The 14,141-nt window shown below is 35.9% G+C and overlaps 1 protein-coding gene and 1 long non-coding RNA gene across 2 annotated transcripts in view; one reads left to right on the top strand and one right to left on the bottom strand.

The window, feature by feature from the left end:
* LOC143445745 (uncharacterized) overlaps positions 1-14,141 on the bottom strand; it is a 69,595-nt gene that overhangs the window by 48,503 nt on the left and 6,951 nt on the right. Inside the window, exons 5-14 of the mRNA XM_076945047.1 lie at positions 11,568-11,716; positions 11,234-11,317; positions 10,995-11,139; positions 9,858-10,028; positions 9,474-9,607; positions 9,306-9,395; positions 7,577-7,709; positions 1,874-2,022; positions 1,537-1,623; positions 1,298-1,442 (exon numbers count right to left, since the gene is read on the bottom strand). Of these exons, the coding sequence (XP_076801162.1) occupies positions 1,298-1,442; positions 1,537-1,623; positions 1,874-2,022; positions 7,577-7,709; positions 9,306-9,395; positions 9,474-9,607; positions 9,858-10,028; positions 10,995-11,139; positions 11,234-11,290 (1,111 nt within the window). The 5' untranslated portion in view covers positions 11,291-11,317; positions 11,568-11,716. The remainder of the gene's footprint in view (positions 1-1,297; positions 1,443-1,536; positions 1,624-1,873; positions 2,023-7,576; positions 7,710-9,305; positions 9,396-9,473; positions 9,608-9,857; positions 10,029-10,994; positions 11,140-11,233; positions 11,318-11,567; positions 11,717-14,141) is intronic.
* Positions 2,766-7,213, top strand: LOC143445749 (uncharacterized). The gene is made up of 2 exons (XR_013113861.1): positions 2,766-6,857; positions 6,959-7,213. It is a non-coding gene; the product is annotated as an uncharacterized LOC143445749 (long non-coding RNA).

Raw genomic sequence — 14,141 nt, 5'->3', positions numbered from 1 at the left:
ATCAATAACATCAAGTTATTCAACTGGACGTGTTTTGTGGCCACCAAGACATAACTAGTACTTTTTATCCTAAAATTAAACGCAAAATTATTCATTGTAACACAACCATTATGGTGATTCTTTAATAGGTTGTTTTGGAAGTGTTGAACGTTAATTTTGTGCTTTATAATTTAAAGCTTGTTCACCTTAAAATTATAACCTGGGCTGCAATGTACAAAATTTAGGAGCCCAAATCGATGCTACATACAATATAAAAAATCAAAACTAAAGCAAACTAGAAAGGCTACAATTGCCTAACTAAGTTAGAAAAATCAATTATTAGATCAGCAACGTGACTCCAGATATGTTAAAGTATTTTATGATGTAGCAGGCTAGCCAAAGCGAGGCCAAGAGTACTAGGCTTAAGCAACTAACAGTTGGACATTAACTCATCCTTAATACATTCGATGCCATTATCACGTTTAATGCTATAATCACCGTTTAATGCCATAATTATTCTGTGCTGCTTACAAATCAAAAATTTTTTAACTTTTTATCAAAAAGGAACTACACAAAAAACAATTGTTAAATGGTTGTTAAAATACAGTTATTATCTCTAAGATACGTTTCCATGGCTATCTGCCCCCAAATAAATCAGCTTCGGATAATATAGTTCAAAGCAATCTAATCAGTCACTTTGACTTGACAAGCTTTCACTGCATATTTTCAACCTAGCTATTTCTGACAACCAGATTACCTCATAAGTATTAAACACATTCTGCCTAGCTAAGATGACGGCAATACTGGTATGTGTTCTGGTGAGAAACTCTGGAGCAGGAAGTTGGATCACTGAAACGTTAAAAGCAGTGACAATATTAAATAAAGATCTTAAACCTTAAAACAATTTTTGAAATAAAATATTAAAACATTTCAGTAAAAGACAATACCATTACAAAGGCTTCCAGAAAATCCAAGATCACAAGCACATTGGAAACCAGGTTGTTCTGATATCGATTCACAGTCACCTCCAATCCCACAGGGATTCAAATCACATTTTCCTGAAAAATACACAATTAATATAAATGCTTAGTTGGATTAACTGCAAACTATTTACAATGCAAAACCAGGGTCGGTTTTCATGATCTAAAACAGAAATATATTTCAATTATATACAGCTAGGCATCATCATGTTTTATGACATACTATTATTTATAAATTATAGTATATTGTATTAAGTATATTTCAATATTATTATAGTATATAGCCTACAATATATTATTTGAGTTTTGCAGCTAGACATGAAACTAAGTTATCGTACCTTTGAATTTCCAAGTAAGATTGAATCCTTTTGCAGTGACCGAAGAATCACTCACAAATTGCAGTCTAAGTTGATTTGTTGAAGAAACGAAGTTTGTTGTATTGTTTTCCTCTGATCCACAAAACAATCTCTGCCCATTTAATTCCTGCACATTCATTATAAATAAACTCTTAAAGATAAACCAATTTAAGATATCAATACCTACAATAAAGCATGTCCGCAAGCTGCACTGGACCTACCTCTCCATCATTTATTTTCAAGTAATCATAAATGGTTGGCAAGTTGCAATCTTCAAGCATAAAATATACGAAATGCAAGGCAATCACCTTTTAAATAAAAGAAACATATTCGACATATTTCTAACTATATTATGTTGTATGCTATAAATCGATTTTACTTTTTTGATATAGTAATAACCTCAAAACAAATTACTGAAACCTAGGATTGCACAAGTAAAATGACAAATTTCACTTAGAACAACAGTTTACATGACTCTGAGAAATTAAATACTCAACAAACCACATCATTATGTACTGGGTTCGCTTTTCCAACTCACAACTAGTTGCAGGTCTGTACCTTATCTTCTGGTGCTTGAATGGTCCAATTACAATTTAAGTTGTTGTAATAATTATCAGGATAGTTTGGGCTGGAGATAATTCCACTTGATCTACTGTCTTTTGGAATGATCACTCCCGAACTACAAGCAACATCTGAGAGCAGTTTATCTGCAAACATTTAAATTTACACCTCTTCCAACAGTATCATATCTAATGCTTTTAGTGTTAACGATTTGTCAGAGTTGCACTTATCAGTACTAGGCTTAATGTTTTGCAACATGTTGGGAACCTTTTATCAAAGTGTTAGATCATTGCAAATAGAAGAAGTATTAAAATTTTACTTAATTCAAAACCGAAATTCTAAGAACAACGATATGTGGATCATTAAAACAATACTTTAACTATTTACAAAAAGCATTTATGGCTTCAGCCGTTTCGTATTGACAAATTGGTGTTGTTCGTGCGTGAAACGTTCTAGTCTAGCAAGCCTGATAATAATAATCGTACGTGCAAGCAATGAACCCTGACGAAGTTTAAATAAATACGGTGCTTCCCCTAGTGGTTTACCAAGATGTATAAACAACCATGCGTGACATGGACGAAATAACATCGGTACTTCCCCTAGTAGTTTCCAACCATGTTTCTCGCAAAGTTGATAGAAAAGAAAAGTTATGCTGACGCTCGCTGTCACATGACTACTATAAACAAAAAATGGTACCAATTGCACCAATTTTGTATGGAAATAGATAGGAAACTTTCTCGGTTAATTTTAAAAATTCCAAAGGAATTAGAAACTAGTTGATACGAGGCATATAGTAATAACTGCTTTAACAAAACACTTCATTGTTTTTCTTTGTTTAATTTATGTTCGAAAATGAGATATTTTCCATTGTTAAGAATAGGTGTACTGGTAATTTGGGACCACTTTTCCCCCATTGTTTCGACAATTGTCTGCACAACTTGTGTTTTCTATTAATTCTGATCAGTCCAATAGTGCCACTGCCATGTCTAATAGTAGGCTACCCCACCCTCCCCTACGGTATGTGTTTTGCGAGACTTATTACCACTAGAACGGCCGAGGTGTCGAAATCGACACTTTTTGAATTTTGATGTGTTTTATTTTTTAGCAAATGCAGTTGCAGCGTGATAAAATTTTCAGTAGCTTCCTAACTTTGTTCAAAGAGTACGGATATGTAATATTTACTGAAATTTGATTTTCGATTAATTTTTTATAACCTGTTATACCTTCAACGGCCGAGGTGTCGAAATCGACACCAAGATGATTTTAGAGGTATAATAGACTCCAACATCTTATTACATCGCACGATTGCACTTCCAACTATCATATACCTGAGATTACCCTGGTTTTTATCTTTTCACTTGATTGTTTATCTCTGTTAGATACAAGTTTTATGTTGAGTTTATGAGGTGATACACGTAGCCTACTTTGTCCGTGTACGTTTGCACAATTCAAAATTGCTTTGTATTGCAGTGAAGACTAACTGTGAAATGCACACGGCAGTTTTTGTGCAACGCATGGATTGTATGTTACAGCAGTTAGACTAAGAGCTTTATACGTTTTCCATATTATAAAAAGAATAATTAAAAATAAAACATCCAGTAATAGTTTTTTGTTGTTTCATACGCTATTAGCAGAGCTTGGTTACAAACTGTACAGTAGGCAACAAATAGCAGGCAACAGGCAAAAAAATAGTTCTTGCTAAGCCAAAGAAATATGACAATTGTAGGAACGGTTCGAACTAACAGCAAAGGACTTCCAAAAGATATAACCAGACGAGAGGAAGAAAAGTTTTCTAGCATTTCTTCTACAATATACCGAAAAACTGTATGCTTGTGAATAACCAGTGCAAACATAAGAAAAATGTTAATCTTTTATTGACAATGCACAACAGCCCAAGCACTGATGCAACAGAAAAAAATTAATTTACTGTTATTCAATTCTACAACCAAAACAGGGTAGGCGTGGACGATTTCGACCAAATGGCAAGAAACACACAACCCATGCAGGAAGTAGACGTTGGGCTTTGGCTGTTTGGACAAACCTACTGGACATAGCAGCACTAAACTCCTGGATTCTGTACAGAAAAAGTTCCGGTAGCAACATCAACCGATGAAGCTTCATACTCCAGCTTATTTAGGGGTTGAGGGATCCTTACGTGGTGAAGCGAAAGCATGAGGTCCAGAGAGAAGTGAACCCAGCACAGAAAAGGCCATATGGAAAGCGAAGCAAATGTGCAGGACAAGGTTGCAAAAATAATACAGTTACTGTTTGCACTCACTGCAGCAGGACAATTTACGGAATATATGCTAACGACGAATGGAAGCTTACAGAATGCAAAAACTGCACGACGTAAATTGATCAACATGGGTCCTGCTGTAAACTCAAAAGACTTATCTTATTGTTTGAAGGAATCATATCACCTTTATCTACAACAGTTAACGTTTTGTTAAGATACCTACCATCAGAATAGCGTTTGTTTTTCTTTCAAATCAAAAAAGTTGTTTTTTTTTGTTCCTTACAAATCTGTGCAAAGTCATAAAAAATCGACTTGCTGTAGCTATGTTAGTTTTTGTTTCAACTGAACAAGTAAAATATATCCTAAATTCATTAACGGAAGTATATAGTTTTGAGTTTTTCGCTAAATTTAATCAAAAATTACATTTTTTAGGATGGTGTCGTTTTCGACACCACCGGCTGTTGGAGGTAAATTTGATTTCCGGCCCTTTTAGTGTTAACTGAAGTATTGTGCCAAAGTTTCATGTAACAACGTAAACGTGTCAGTACACGTTTTGGAGGATCTAAACCGATTTTAGCCTTTGGCGCCTTGTCTCTGAAAACGTAGTCACTGCCAAAGTTGTTCGAGCACAAGATTGCTCACTGCCATTTAATCACTACCAAATCTCTTTAACATTCAATGGTCGATACTACTAACCTACTACTTAATAGAGCTTTTAGTGCCGAGGAAACCAAAAGAATTTTATCCGAAGGGATTATTAAGCCAAGAAACTTGCCTTGGAGGGCCCAAGTCGTGATTACTGCTAACCAAAATCACAAGAAACATATGTGCATCTGTTACAGTCAGATCGTAAACTTATTAATCGAACTAGATGGCTACCCCTGTCAAGAATTCAATATGTGTTAAACAACTTGTCACCGTACAAAGTGTATTCGAGGCTAGACCTAAAAAGCGCTTACCACTAGGTCAAGTTTCCTGCTTCTTCAAGAACGTTCACAGCATTTGAAGCCGATGGAAAATGTTTTGCATGTCAGATGGAACTTGGATGCCAGATCCAGAACGCGTTAAATCATCATTGGCCTTACTCCTGCGTAAAACCAGTACACTCTTCTTAGAATACTCGGCTTATTCGCGTACTTCGCTCAGTAGATTCCGAAGTGCTCATAATTTTCCCTTTGAAACTCCTAAAGTGTCACTCGCAACAACCGGAGATGTGCCCTTTACCGTATAAACGAATGTTTCCGAGGTAACCTTGTCATCGACACTTAACCAAAACAAACCACCGGTGGCTTATTATTTAAGAACACTAAACAGGAATATGTTCGTCTCTCTGGCGAAGAGAAAGAAGCAACTGTAATCATCGAATGAGAAATTGGAGTCATCTTCTGCAAGGTGCACGTTGATTACCGACCAAAAATCGGTTACGTTTATGTATGATAACAGCAGATACAGCAAGATTAAAAATGACAAAGTCTTGCGATGGCAGATAGAATTATCCGAATACGACTAACTTATACTATAGCATCATCTATCTGGCCTGGCAAAGAAAACGTTGCGCCTGATACGCTTTCCAGTGCATAGGCTACTTCACCAGCACAACTTCTGCACTTAACCACATTCATGTGTTGTTATGTGATCCGAGCGTTACTCGACTGCATCATTTCACCAAAATGAAAATCTTATAGTATACGCTCGAAGGGGTGCAGCAGATGGTTGCATGTTTCCGAGTATGTGCAGAAGTGAGGCCAGGATAATTACACTCAAGATACATTCAATTCGTCAATTCAATTCAGATGCACTCAAACCGCTTTTTCCTTTTCACCTCAACGAATACCAGCGAAGCGAATCTCATGGGCGATCGTTTAATTATCATTAATTATCAACATCGGATTTCAGCAAGGATTCACACCTGCTATGTGGTTTAGCATTCGTGAACCTGTATTATTGAGATGCTATATGAACACGTAAAAACGAGCCCCTGTAAATGAAGTCGAATTGATACACGCACAAGTGCATTTTAAAAGTGGGAGCAAAGCGACTGTCTCTAAGAGATACTGCACCGGTAGGAGAACGCGACTTGTTGTCTCAAAACCTGGGATCCAGGAAAGCAATAGGATCCAACTACAAGCGGAAGGCAACCCCGACCAACAAAATAATTCTCACATGGAATTAGAATGTAACCGGCCAAACGTAGGAACTGGTGATTTCGCCGAGGAAGTATTACATCTCCCAGTTAGTAGTTCAAAGCCTTTTTCTGACAGCAGCAACACGGGCTTACAGCAACCAAAGTTGCGAAAGTCAACGAGGCAAAAGCGACCTCGAGACTGCTTGATAAATTTTTACTGAAAAGTAATAAGTGGAACTTGTTTAATTTATTACCGTATAGGTATTTTGTATTGCTTAGGGTAACATTCTCGTTTTTAAGGAAAGAAGATTTGTTATGATTTGTATTTTGTTAAGCAGTATATATGGATATATTTTGTTCATTCACCTAGTCTGTTTGGCATGTAGATCTTTAACTAATCAGCGGGCAATATAGGTGCACACTGAAGTAATCAATTGCTTGATGCTAATTGTTTACTGTACTGTGTTCATGAGTAGCAAGCTCAGATTATGTTTCGTGTTATAAGCTTTGGGACCTACCAAAAGATGTAATTTATTAACTGCTGTTGTTGATGTAGTTTCTTGCTTTCCATTGGTTTCCCCTCCAGAGACGTAACACTTGTGTAACCACCGATGCTAAAGGTTTTTAAGTCGTTATTCTGTTTTTGTGAAGATGAAGAATTAACAGATATTTATTCAGGTGCCTAGTAGAGCATAATGTGAACACCAAAAATTTTGTTTAGATAACCCTCGAAGAAACGGGCAATTTAAGCGCTGCAGTATATAGCAACATGATTTGATCGGCAGTCAAGGTGGCAGTTACATTTCAAAACCTGAGAAAAACAAGTTACCTAAGTCAGAAGACAATAATGTATGGGCTACTTGATTATGATATTGTTGCACAATTATATTTGTAATCGTGAGGTCAAGGTAGATGCTAATAGTATAGTGGTAATCAATGAAATGTTGTTGTTTCAAATAAAAGACTATGAACTCAATAGACATCCTTACTTACTGATGATTTGAGGAAGTAAACGCGCCTCTGAAAACTTACAGATTGAAAGCCTACGACGTTGCTCCTTAGTTTTAACTCCATTCGAGTTTTATTAATATTTTAGTAATTTCAATTCCGAAAGGTGGCAATTATACCACAAATGCAGATAAAGGCATGTTAATTGCCTTGCAAAGTAAAACAGTTAGTGCCCGTAGTAATCATCATTTCTTGATTTTTGAAAACAAACCTGTCTCTTTCCACTTTATATTAATAAATTCGGATGAAATAATCTGATTTAGGACTTAACTGATTAAATTTCTAGCCACCACAGCAGTTTGTCTGCTTGTAACCTAAGCTTTAGGTCTACCTGTGAATGTCCATTTTATCTGGAAGCCTCTTGCGATTATACTGAAATCACTGGAAAAGAAGAATTTAACTTGACTTGATGAAGATTCAAAGTCGAGAGGAAGGCGATCTCCACAAAATGGCACCCCACTGTACTGAAAAGAACATAAAACTGTTTATTGCTTTGCACAGTGAGCATTAGGCTTGTATCAAAATGATTATATTATCAAAGGTCTCAGGTGTTTAGTTAAAACCATCTATATTCAGTCAAAAAAAAACAAATAAAAAAATCAAAGCTGGAGTTTGCAACTGCTAGCAAAACTCGGACAACTGCAGGCAAACCTACAAAAAACATAAAGGACAGTAAGACAGATTTGGCTCATGCCAATGTTATCGGCATAACTTCTTACTTAAATGCAAATATACGCTTTGTATCTTGAATAAAGCTAATAGCAGCAACAACTCTTGTATTGCAACGCTGCAAGTTTTGAGCATAAATAAGTTGGACGTATCTTCATATACTAACTTTGTTTTCGTAATTAATTTTGCCAACGACAACAACTAAACATATGTTGAATATCAGAGCCTAAACCTCAGTTTCTTCAGGATCCAAACCTTAAGAAAGATCAATGTGGCGCTGGATTTCCGGCGTTGCTGACATTGTGGGGAAACACCTTGCTGCTGTGCAGAAGTCCCACCCTACCATAGACTGCTGGTTGCAACTCCGCGCGACACTCCCATGTCGAAGGTCGAGGTCCAGGAAAAGCGTAAAAAGGAAATACTGTACTTTTGCTTTTCTACAAGCGTTTCCACTGAAAGGATGAACCTACTGAACTATTTTATTAAGGTTGGCTTCACCCAGGGAGTTTAGATATCTATGGTTTCAACAAGGAAATGATTGCTTCCTGCTATTAACCCAACCACACTACAAGCAGTTTGTTGAATTATGAAGACATAATAGGTAGGGTCAGATTTTCCCATGACTTGAAGTGAAAAGTTGGTCAGATCAGATCTTTTCTGTTTGCCCAGCTTTTTGCTTATGTTAATACAGGATGAATTGAATAAATGAAACATTTTATGACAATTTAAGATTGGTATTTTTGAGGGCAGAAATGCTTAAAAGTCAGTTCAGTTGTGATTCGAACATAACCCCCTGGTACTAAACGGTCAAAAGTATAACTTGCAATAAATGTGGACGTGAGAATTTTGCACGCGCTACTTCCATGTGAATTAGTATTGTATAATAGAATAATTGAAAAACTTAAGTCAATCGGTAGCCGAGTGATTCGAGTGCTGACCTCCCAATAAATGCGGCCCAGGTTCCGTGTTTGATACCCAGTGGCGCCGTATCGATTTAATGCTCTTGGGTAAGGCTAAGGCATTAATGACGCTTACTCCTGTTCAGTGGACCTGGTCGACAGTTCTAAATTTGGATAATACTATAACAAAAAACAAAACCAAAATAAACATTGCGTGATAAGCGGAACTTGAATAAAGGCTAGGTCGATGACTGGTCCTCAAGCGATAAGGAATCATCGCCGGGTTAAAGTCGTGCAAAGACTTTCCTAAGTCCGAGGAAAAACATTGTCATACCGTATCAAACCAATCTTGATCTTGGGGCAGGTAAAGAATGTGATTTCAGTATCATAGGCTAAGTTCAATCCTTAAAATGTTTTTTTTATAAGATTTTGTTCACAAACCAACATGATTCAACGCTTTTAATTTGTATTTTTAACAAAGTGAAAACTTACCAGCGTTTCGCCATCATAAATGTCAAGAAAATCGTAAACTCCAAAATCGCAACTTTCCAAAAGAAAATCCAGAATTTGCACTTCAACTAGCTAAACACAATATTTCGAGAAATTAGAGTAATAATAAACCATCTCTTTTTTTAGTTTTGCAACAAGCAGGGTTTTTACTTTGTTCGCAGGTGCTTGAATGAACCATGTACAGTTTAAATTGTTGTCATAATCATCAGGATAATTTGGAGTGGAAATAGTTCCACTCAATCCATTCTCTTCTGTAATGACAACTCCAGTGCTACAAGCATCATCTGAAAGGGAATTAAAGGAAAAAAATCGTACAAGAAATGCTGTAACCTAAAACTGACTAAAAGCTTTTCAAAAAAAATCCCCATCGGCATGAAAGATACGTGAGTTTAGTGCTTTAAGAGTTTCTCAATTTCCTGTCGTCAATTGAGTACCTCCATGTTTATAACCCACAGTCAGTCACAGTACAGTCAGAGTATAAACATGCTGAAGACATCTATTGCCTGTTATACAAAATTTCAACAAAAACGTTACCAGATTGACATTGATCAGGTGGAACACATCGTTGTCCATTTAAAACTGTTCCATTAGGACAAGTGCACTTCTCCATACACACTGCCGGGCAAAATGGAGGATCAGAAATATTCTCACATCTTATATCACAACCAGCACATGTTGAATAAACTTGGTTTTCTGGACAAGATCCTACAAAAGGAACATCTCCGGGTTATTGTTTAGCTATGTTGTAGCTTCCACTTTGAAAAATTGTCTGTAAATCAAACAGATCTAAAAGTGTCAAGAGAAATAGATAACCTGGCTTGAAGTTTGTCATAACCTGACCTAGTAGATGTTACACCAAGACACCCATTCTAGCACAAGAACCCAACTCGAAAATAATTTTTAAGACTTTCAATATTTTATGAGAAATGTGACATCAAACTCAAATATAATCTTTTCTTGTTTATGAAGACTAAATTCATCCAATATATAATGATTTTGATTCATTTCTGTCATGTAGAAGTTTAGTTTTACAAGTTACGGTGATGACTTAGGCTACTTCGTAACTATTATCAAGATTTAATAGATTGCTTCTCGTCAAATCATAATCCTACCGGAGTTGGATAGGTTTGGTAAACATTTAGTTTTTAGTTTAGAAGATTGCATTGAAAGCGAATATGCCAACGAGCATAATTGTGCAAAAGCATAGTTGAGCCAAATCATAGTTACTTTGGACATCTAACGCAATAGTTGTATGTCTTGTATCAGTTACTTAAAAACCATGCACTTAATGCTTTCTATTTCAAATCATTCGGACACTCCTGCATTGTAAAGATTCAAATTGAAAATACACTAAAAACTAATTTCATTAATAATAATTTATTAATAATAATAATTTTGACTGATATAGCAAGCAAATTTATGATTGAGATTGTAATGCTTCCATGAAACAAAGGCATTAACATAGCCTTATTTTAATTTTGATGATTAATCAAATGTAAAAAGTGAAATAAACCAGGGTCGGTTTTCACGTTCTTAAACAGCACTATATGCAGCTAGGCATCACCGTGTCTCATGACATACTATTATTATTTATACATTATATTATTTAGTATATAGCCTACAATATATTATTTAAGTTTTGCAGCTAGACATGAAACTAAGTTATCGTACCTTTGAATTGCCAAGTAAGATTGAATCCGTTTGCAGTTACCACATAATCACTTACAAATTGAAGTCTAAGTTGATTTGTAGAAGAAACAAAGTTTGTTGTATTGTTTTCTTCTGATCCACAAAACAATCTCTGCCCATCTAATTCCTACACATTCATTATAAATCAATTCTTACAAATAAATCAATTTAAGATATCAATACCAACAATAAAGGATGTCCGCCAGCTGCACTTTACATACCACTCCATCATTTATTTGCAAGTAATCATAAATGGTTGAGCTGCAATCTTCAAGCATAAAATAGACGAAACACAAGGCAATCACCTTAAAAATAAAAGAAACATATTCGATATATTTCTAACTATATTATGTTGTATGCTATAAATCGATTTTACTTTTTTGATATAGTAATAACCTCAAAACAAATTACTGAAACCTAGGATTGCACAAGTAAAATGACAAATTTCACTTAGAACAACAATTTACATGAATCTGAAAATTAAATACTCAACAAACCACATCATTATGCACTGGGTTCGCTTTTCCAAACTCACAACTAGTTGCGATTCTGTACCTTATCTTCTGGTGCTTGAATGGTCCAATTACAATTTAAGTTGTTGTCATAATTATCAGGATAGTTTGGGCTGGAGATAATTCCACTTGATCTATTGTCTTTTGGGATGATCACTCCGGAACTGCAAGCAACATCTGAGAGCAGTTTATCTGCCAACAAAAATATTTTGTTATTTGTACCATGACCTCACGACATCCACAGAAACGAGATCTCGATCCCTGGGATGATGTTTTTCGGTGGGATTTTATTTTTACAATCCACGTAAATGATAACATCTTTCAAGCATGTCCTCGACGTTTCCCCATATATGTTGTTTTGGTGTAAATATTTATAAACTTGTATGTTTTCTGGTTTTCTAGATTTGTTTAGTTTTAACATGAACACATTCAGGATCTGGTAACTGTGCCAACTTTCCAACGTTGAAGTAGCACACTAATTTCTCCTTGCGCAAAGCTGGGTACGAGAGCGCTCTTTTGTAAAGGTTTTTCGCTCGGCGATTTTTTTTACAAACAAAGCTGCAAATGCACAAAATGGATACAAATGTTTGGATTAGAAAAATTTTTAAACTTTTTTGTCTGCCGTAAGACTATAGATATCAATGGTTAACGAAACCCGTGACTGATGAGAGAGAGACTCACACAGGCTGAGGCGAGTTGTCATCATAGTTTCGAATTTGCTATGGGTTCTTACAACTTAAACCATATATGCTTTCAAAGAGAGAAATATTAAATTGTTGAGCGGTGGCATCAAAACTTCTAGAAACTTCTTAATACTTTACTTGTCTATTAATCATTTGTGGTGATGGCCGGTTAATTCAACCCACGGACGATTTGTTGTATTTGATAAATCGTTTATCGCTAAAATTCGTATTCGGGTTTTGTGACCATGGCAACCTGCCATCTTAATCACACATCATTCTATTTAATATCTTGCACGTTTTAGCCTCTCGGGCCTTAGGCCTTGTCAACTTTTTTCATTTGTTATTTTCATGTGAGCATCGATTCAATTTTTGCTAGCTATACGAACGGTTAGTCCTGTGTTTTCCTTCCCACAGTTAATGGGGAAAAATACACAAACTTGGTAGCCTATAGAACATTGCACCTTGTATTTAATCTTTTAGAAACTAGACCAAGTTTTTATATTTACGCCACTTGCAACAGTATCATATCTAATGCTTTTAGTATTTTCGATTTGTCAGGGGTTGCACTTATCAGTACTAGGCTTAATGTTTTGCAACATGTTGGGTACTTTTTATCAAAGTGTTAGATCATTGCAAATAAAAGAAGTATTAAAATTTTACTAAATTCAAAACCGAAATTCTAAGAACATCGATATGCGGATCTACGTGGATCATTAAAACAATACTTTAATTATTTACAAAAGGCATTTCTGCTGTTTCGTGTTGACAAATTTGTGTAGTTTGTGCGTGAAACGTTCTAGTCTAGCAAGCGTGGTAATCGTACATGCAAGTAATGAATCCTGACGAGGTTTAAATAACAACGGTGCTTCCCCTAGTAGTTTACCATGATGTTATAAACAACCATGCGTGACCATATATAAGATATCTATGTGTGTGACACGGACGAAATAACATTGGTACTGTGATGATTTTATAAAATTGTTTGCAAATTTAATGCCGCATAGAAAACGGAAATCGGCAAAGCAAAGCATTGCGTTACGTGTTGCCTATGCATGACTTCCGGTGTATCGTTATAAGTCGTGACGTGAGTTATTCTTTCGTTTATAGCTATTCATTGCGTCACAGTCTACGAAGTTAACCATAGAAAGTGGTCGACTTTATTGTGTAGCTGTCACAATGTCTTATTTAATGTAATCGTTTAAACAAGAAACAATATAACCAGTTTATACAGTTGTCATGGTATACAATTGATTCTAAGATTAAGAGAAGTGAAACAACGACCTGAGACTCATTTCACTTCGAGGACATTAAGCAATTCTACAGACAAACATTGTAATTGAAGTGGTCGTCCTTACAGGCTAAGGAACGATAAACAATCATTTCATTACAGTACTTTTCCTACTAGTTTCATATCATATTTCTCGCAAAGTTGATAGAAAAGAAAAGTTATGCGGACGCTCGCTGTCACATGACTACTACAAACAAAAAATGGTACCAATTGCACCAATTTTATATAGAAAAAGATAGGAAATCGGGAGGAAAATTACTCGGTTAATTTTAAGTGCATTTTAAAAGTGGGCGCAAAGCGACTGTGTCTCTAAGAGATATTGCACCGGTAGGAGAACGCGACTTGTTGTCTCAAAACCTGGGATCCAGGAAAGTAACAAGATCCAACTGCAAGCGGAAGGCAACCTCAACCAACAAAAGAATTTGCACACGGAATCAGAATGTAACCGACCAAACGTAGGAACTGGTGATTTCGCCGAGGAAGTATTACATCTCCCAGTTAGTAGTTCAAAGCCTTTTTCTGACAGCAGCAACACGGGCTTACAACAACCAAAGTTGCGAAAGTCAACGAGGCAAAAGCGACCTCGAGACCGCTTGATAAATTTTTACTTAAAAGTAATAAGTGGAACTTGTTTAATTTATTACCG

This window comes from Clavelina lepadiformis, chromosome 2 (genome assembly GCF_947623445.1).
Source record: "Clavelina lepadiformis chromosome 2, kaClaLepa1.1, whole genome shotgun sequence".
In the NCBI taxonomy this organism is placed as follows: domain Eukaryota; kingdom Metazoa; phylum Chordata; class Ascidiacea; order Aplousobranchia; family Clavelinidae; genus Clavelina; species Clavelina lepadiformis.
Note: the sequence above shows the minus strand (reverse complement) of the source record. Positions and strands in the feature narration are given on the sequence as shown.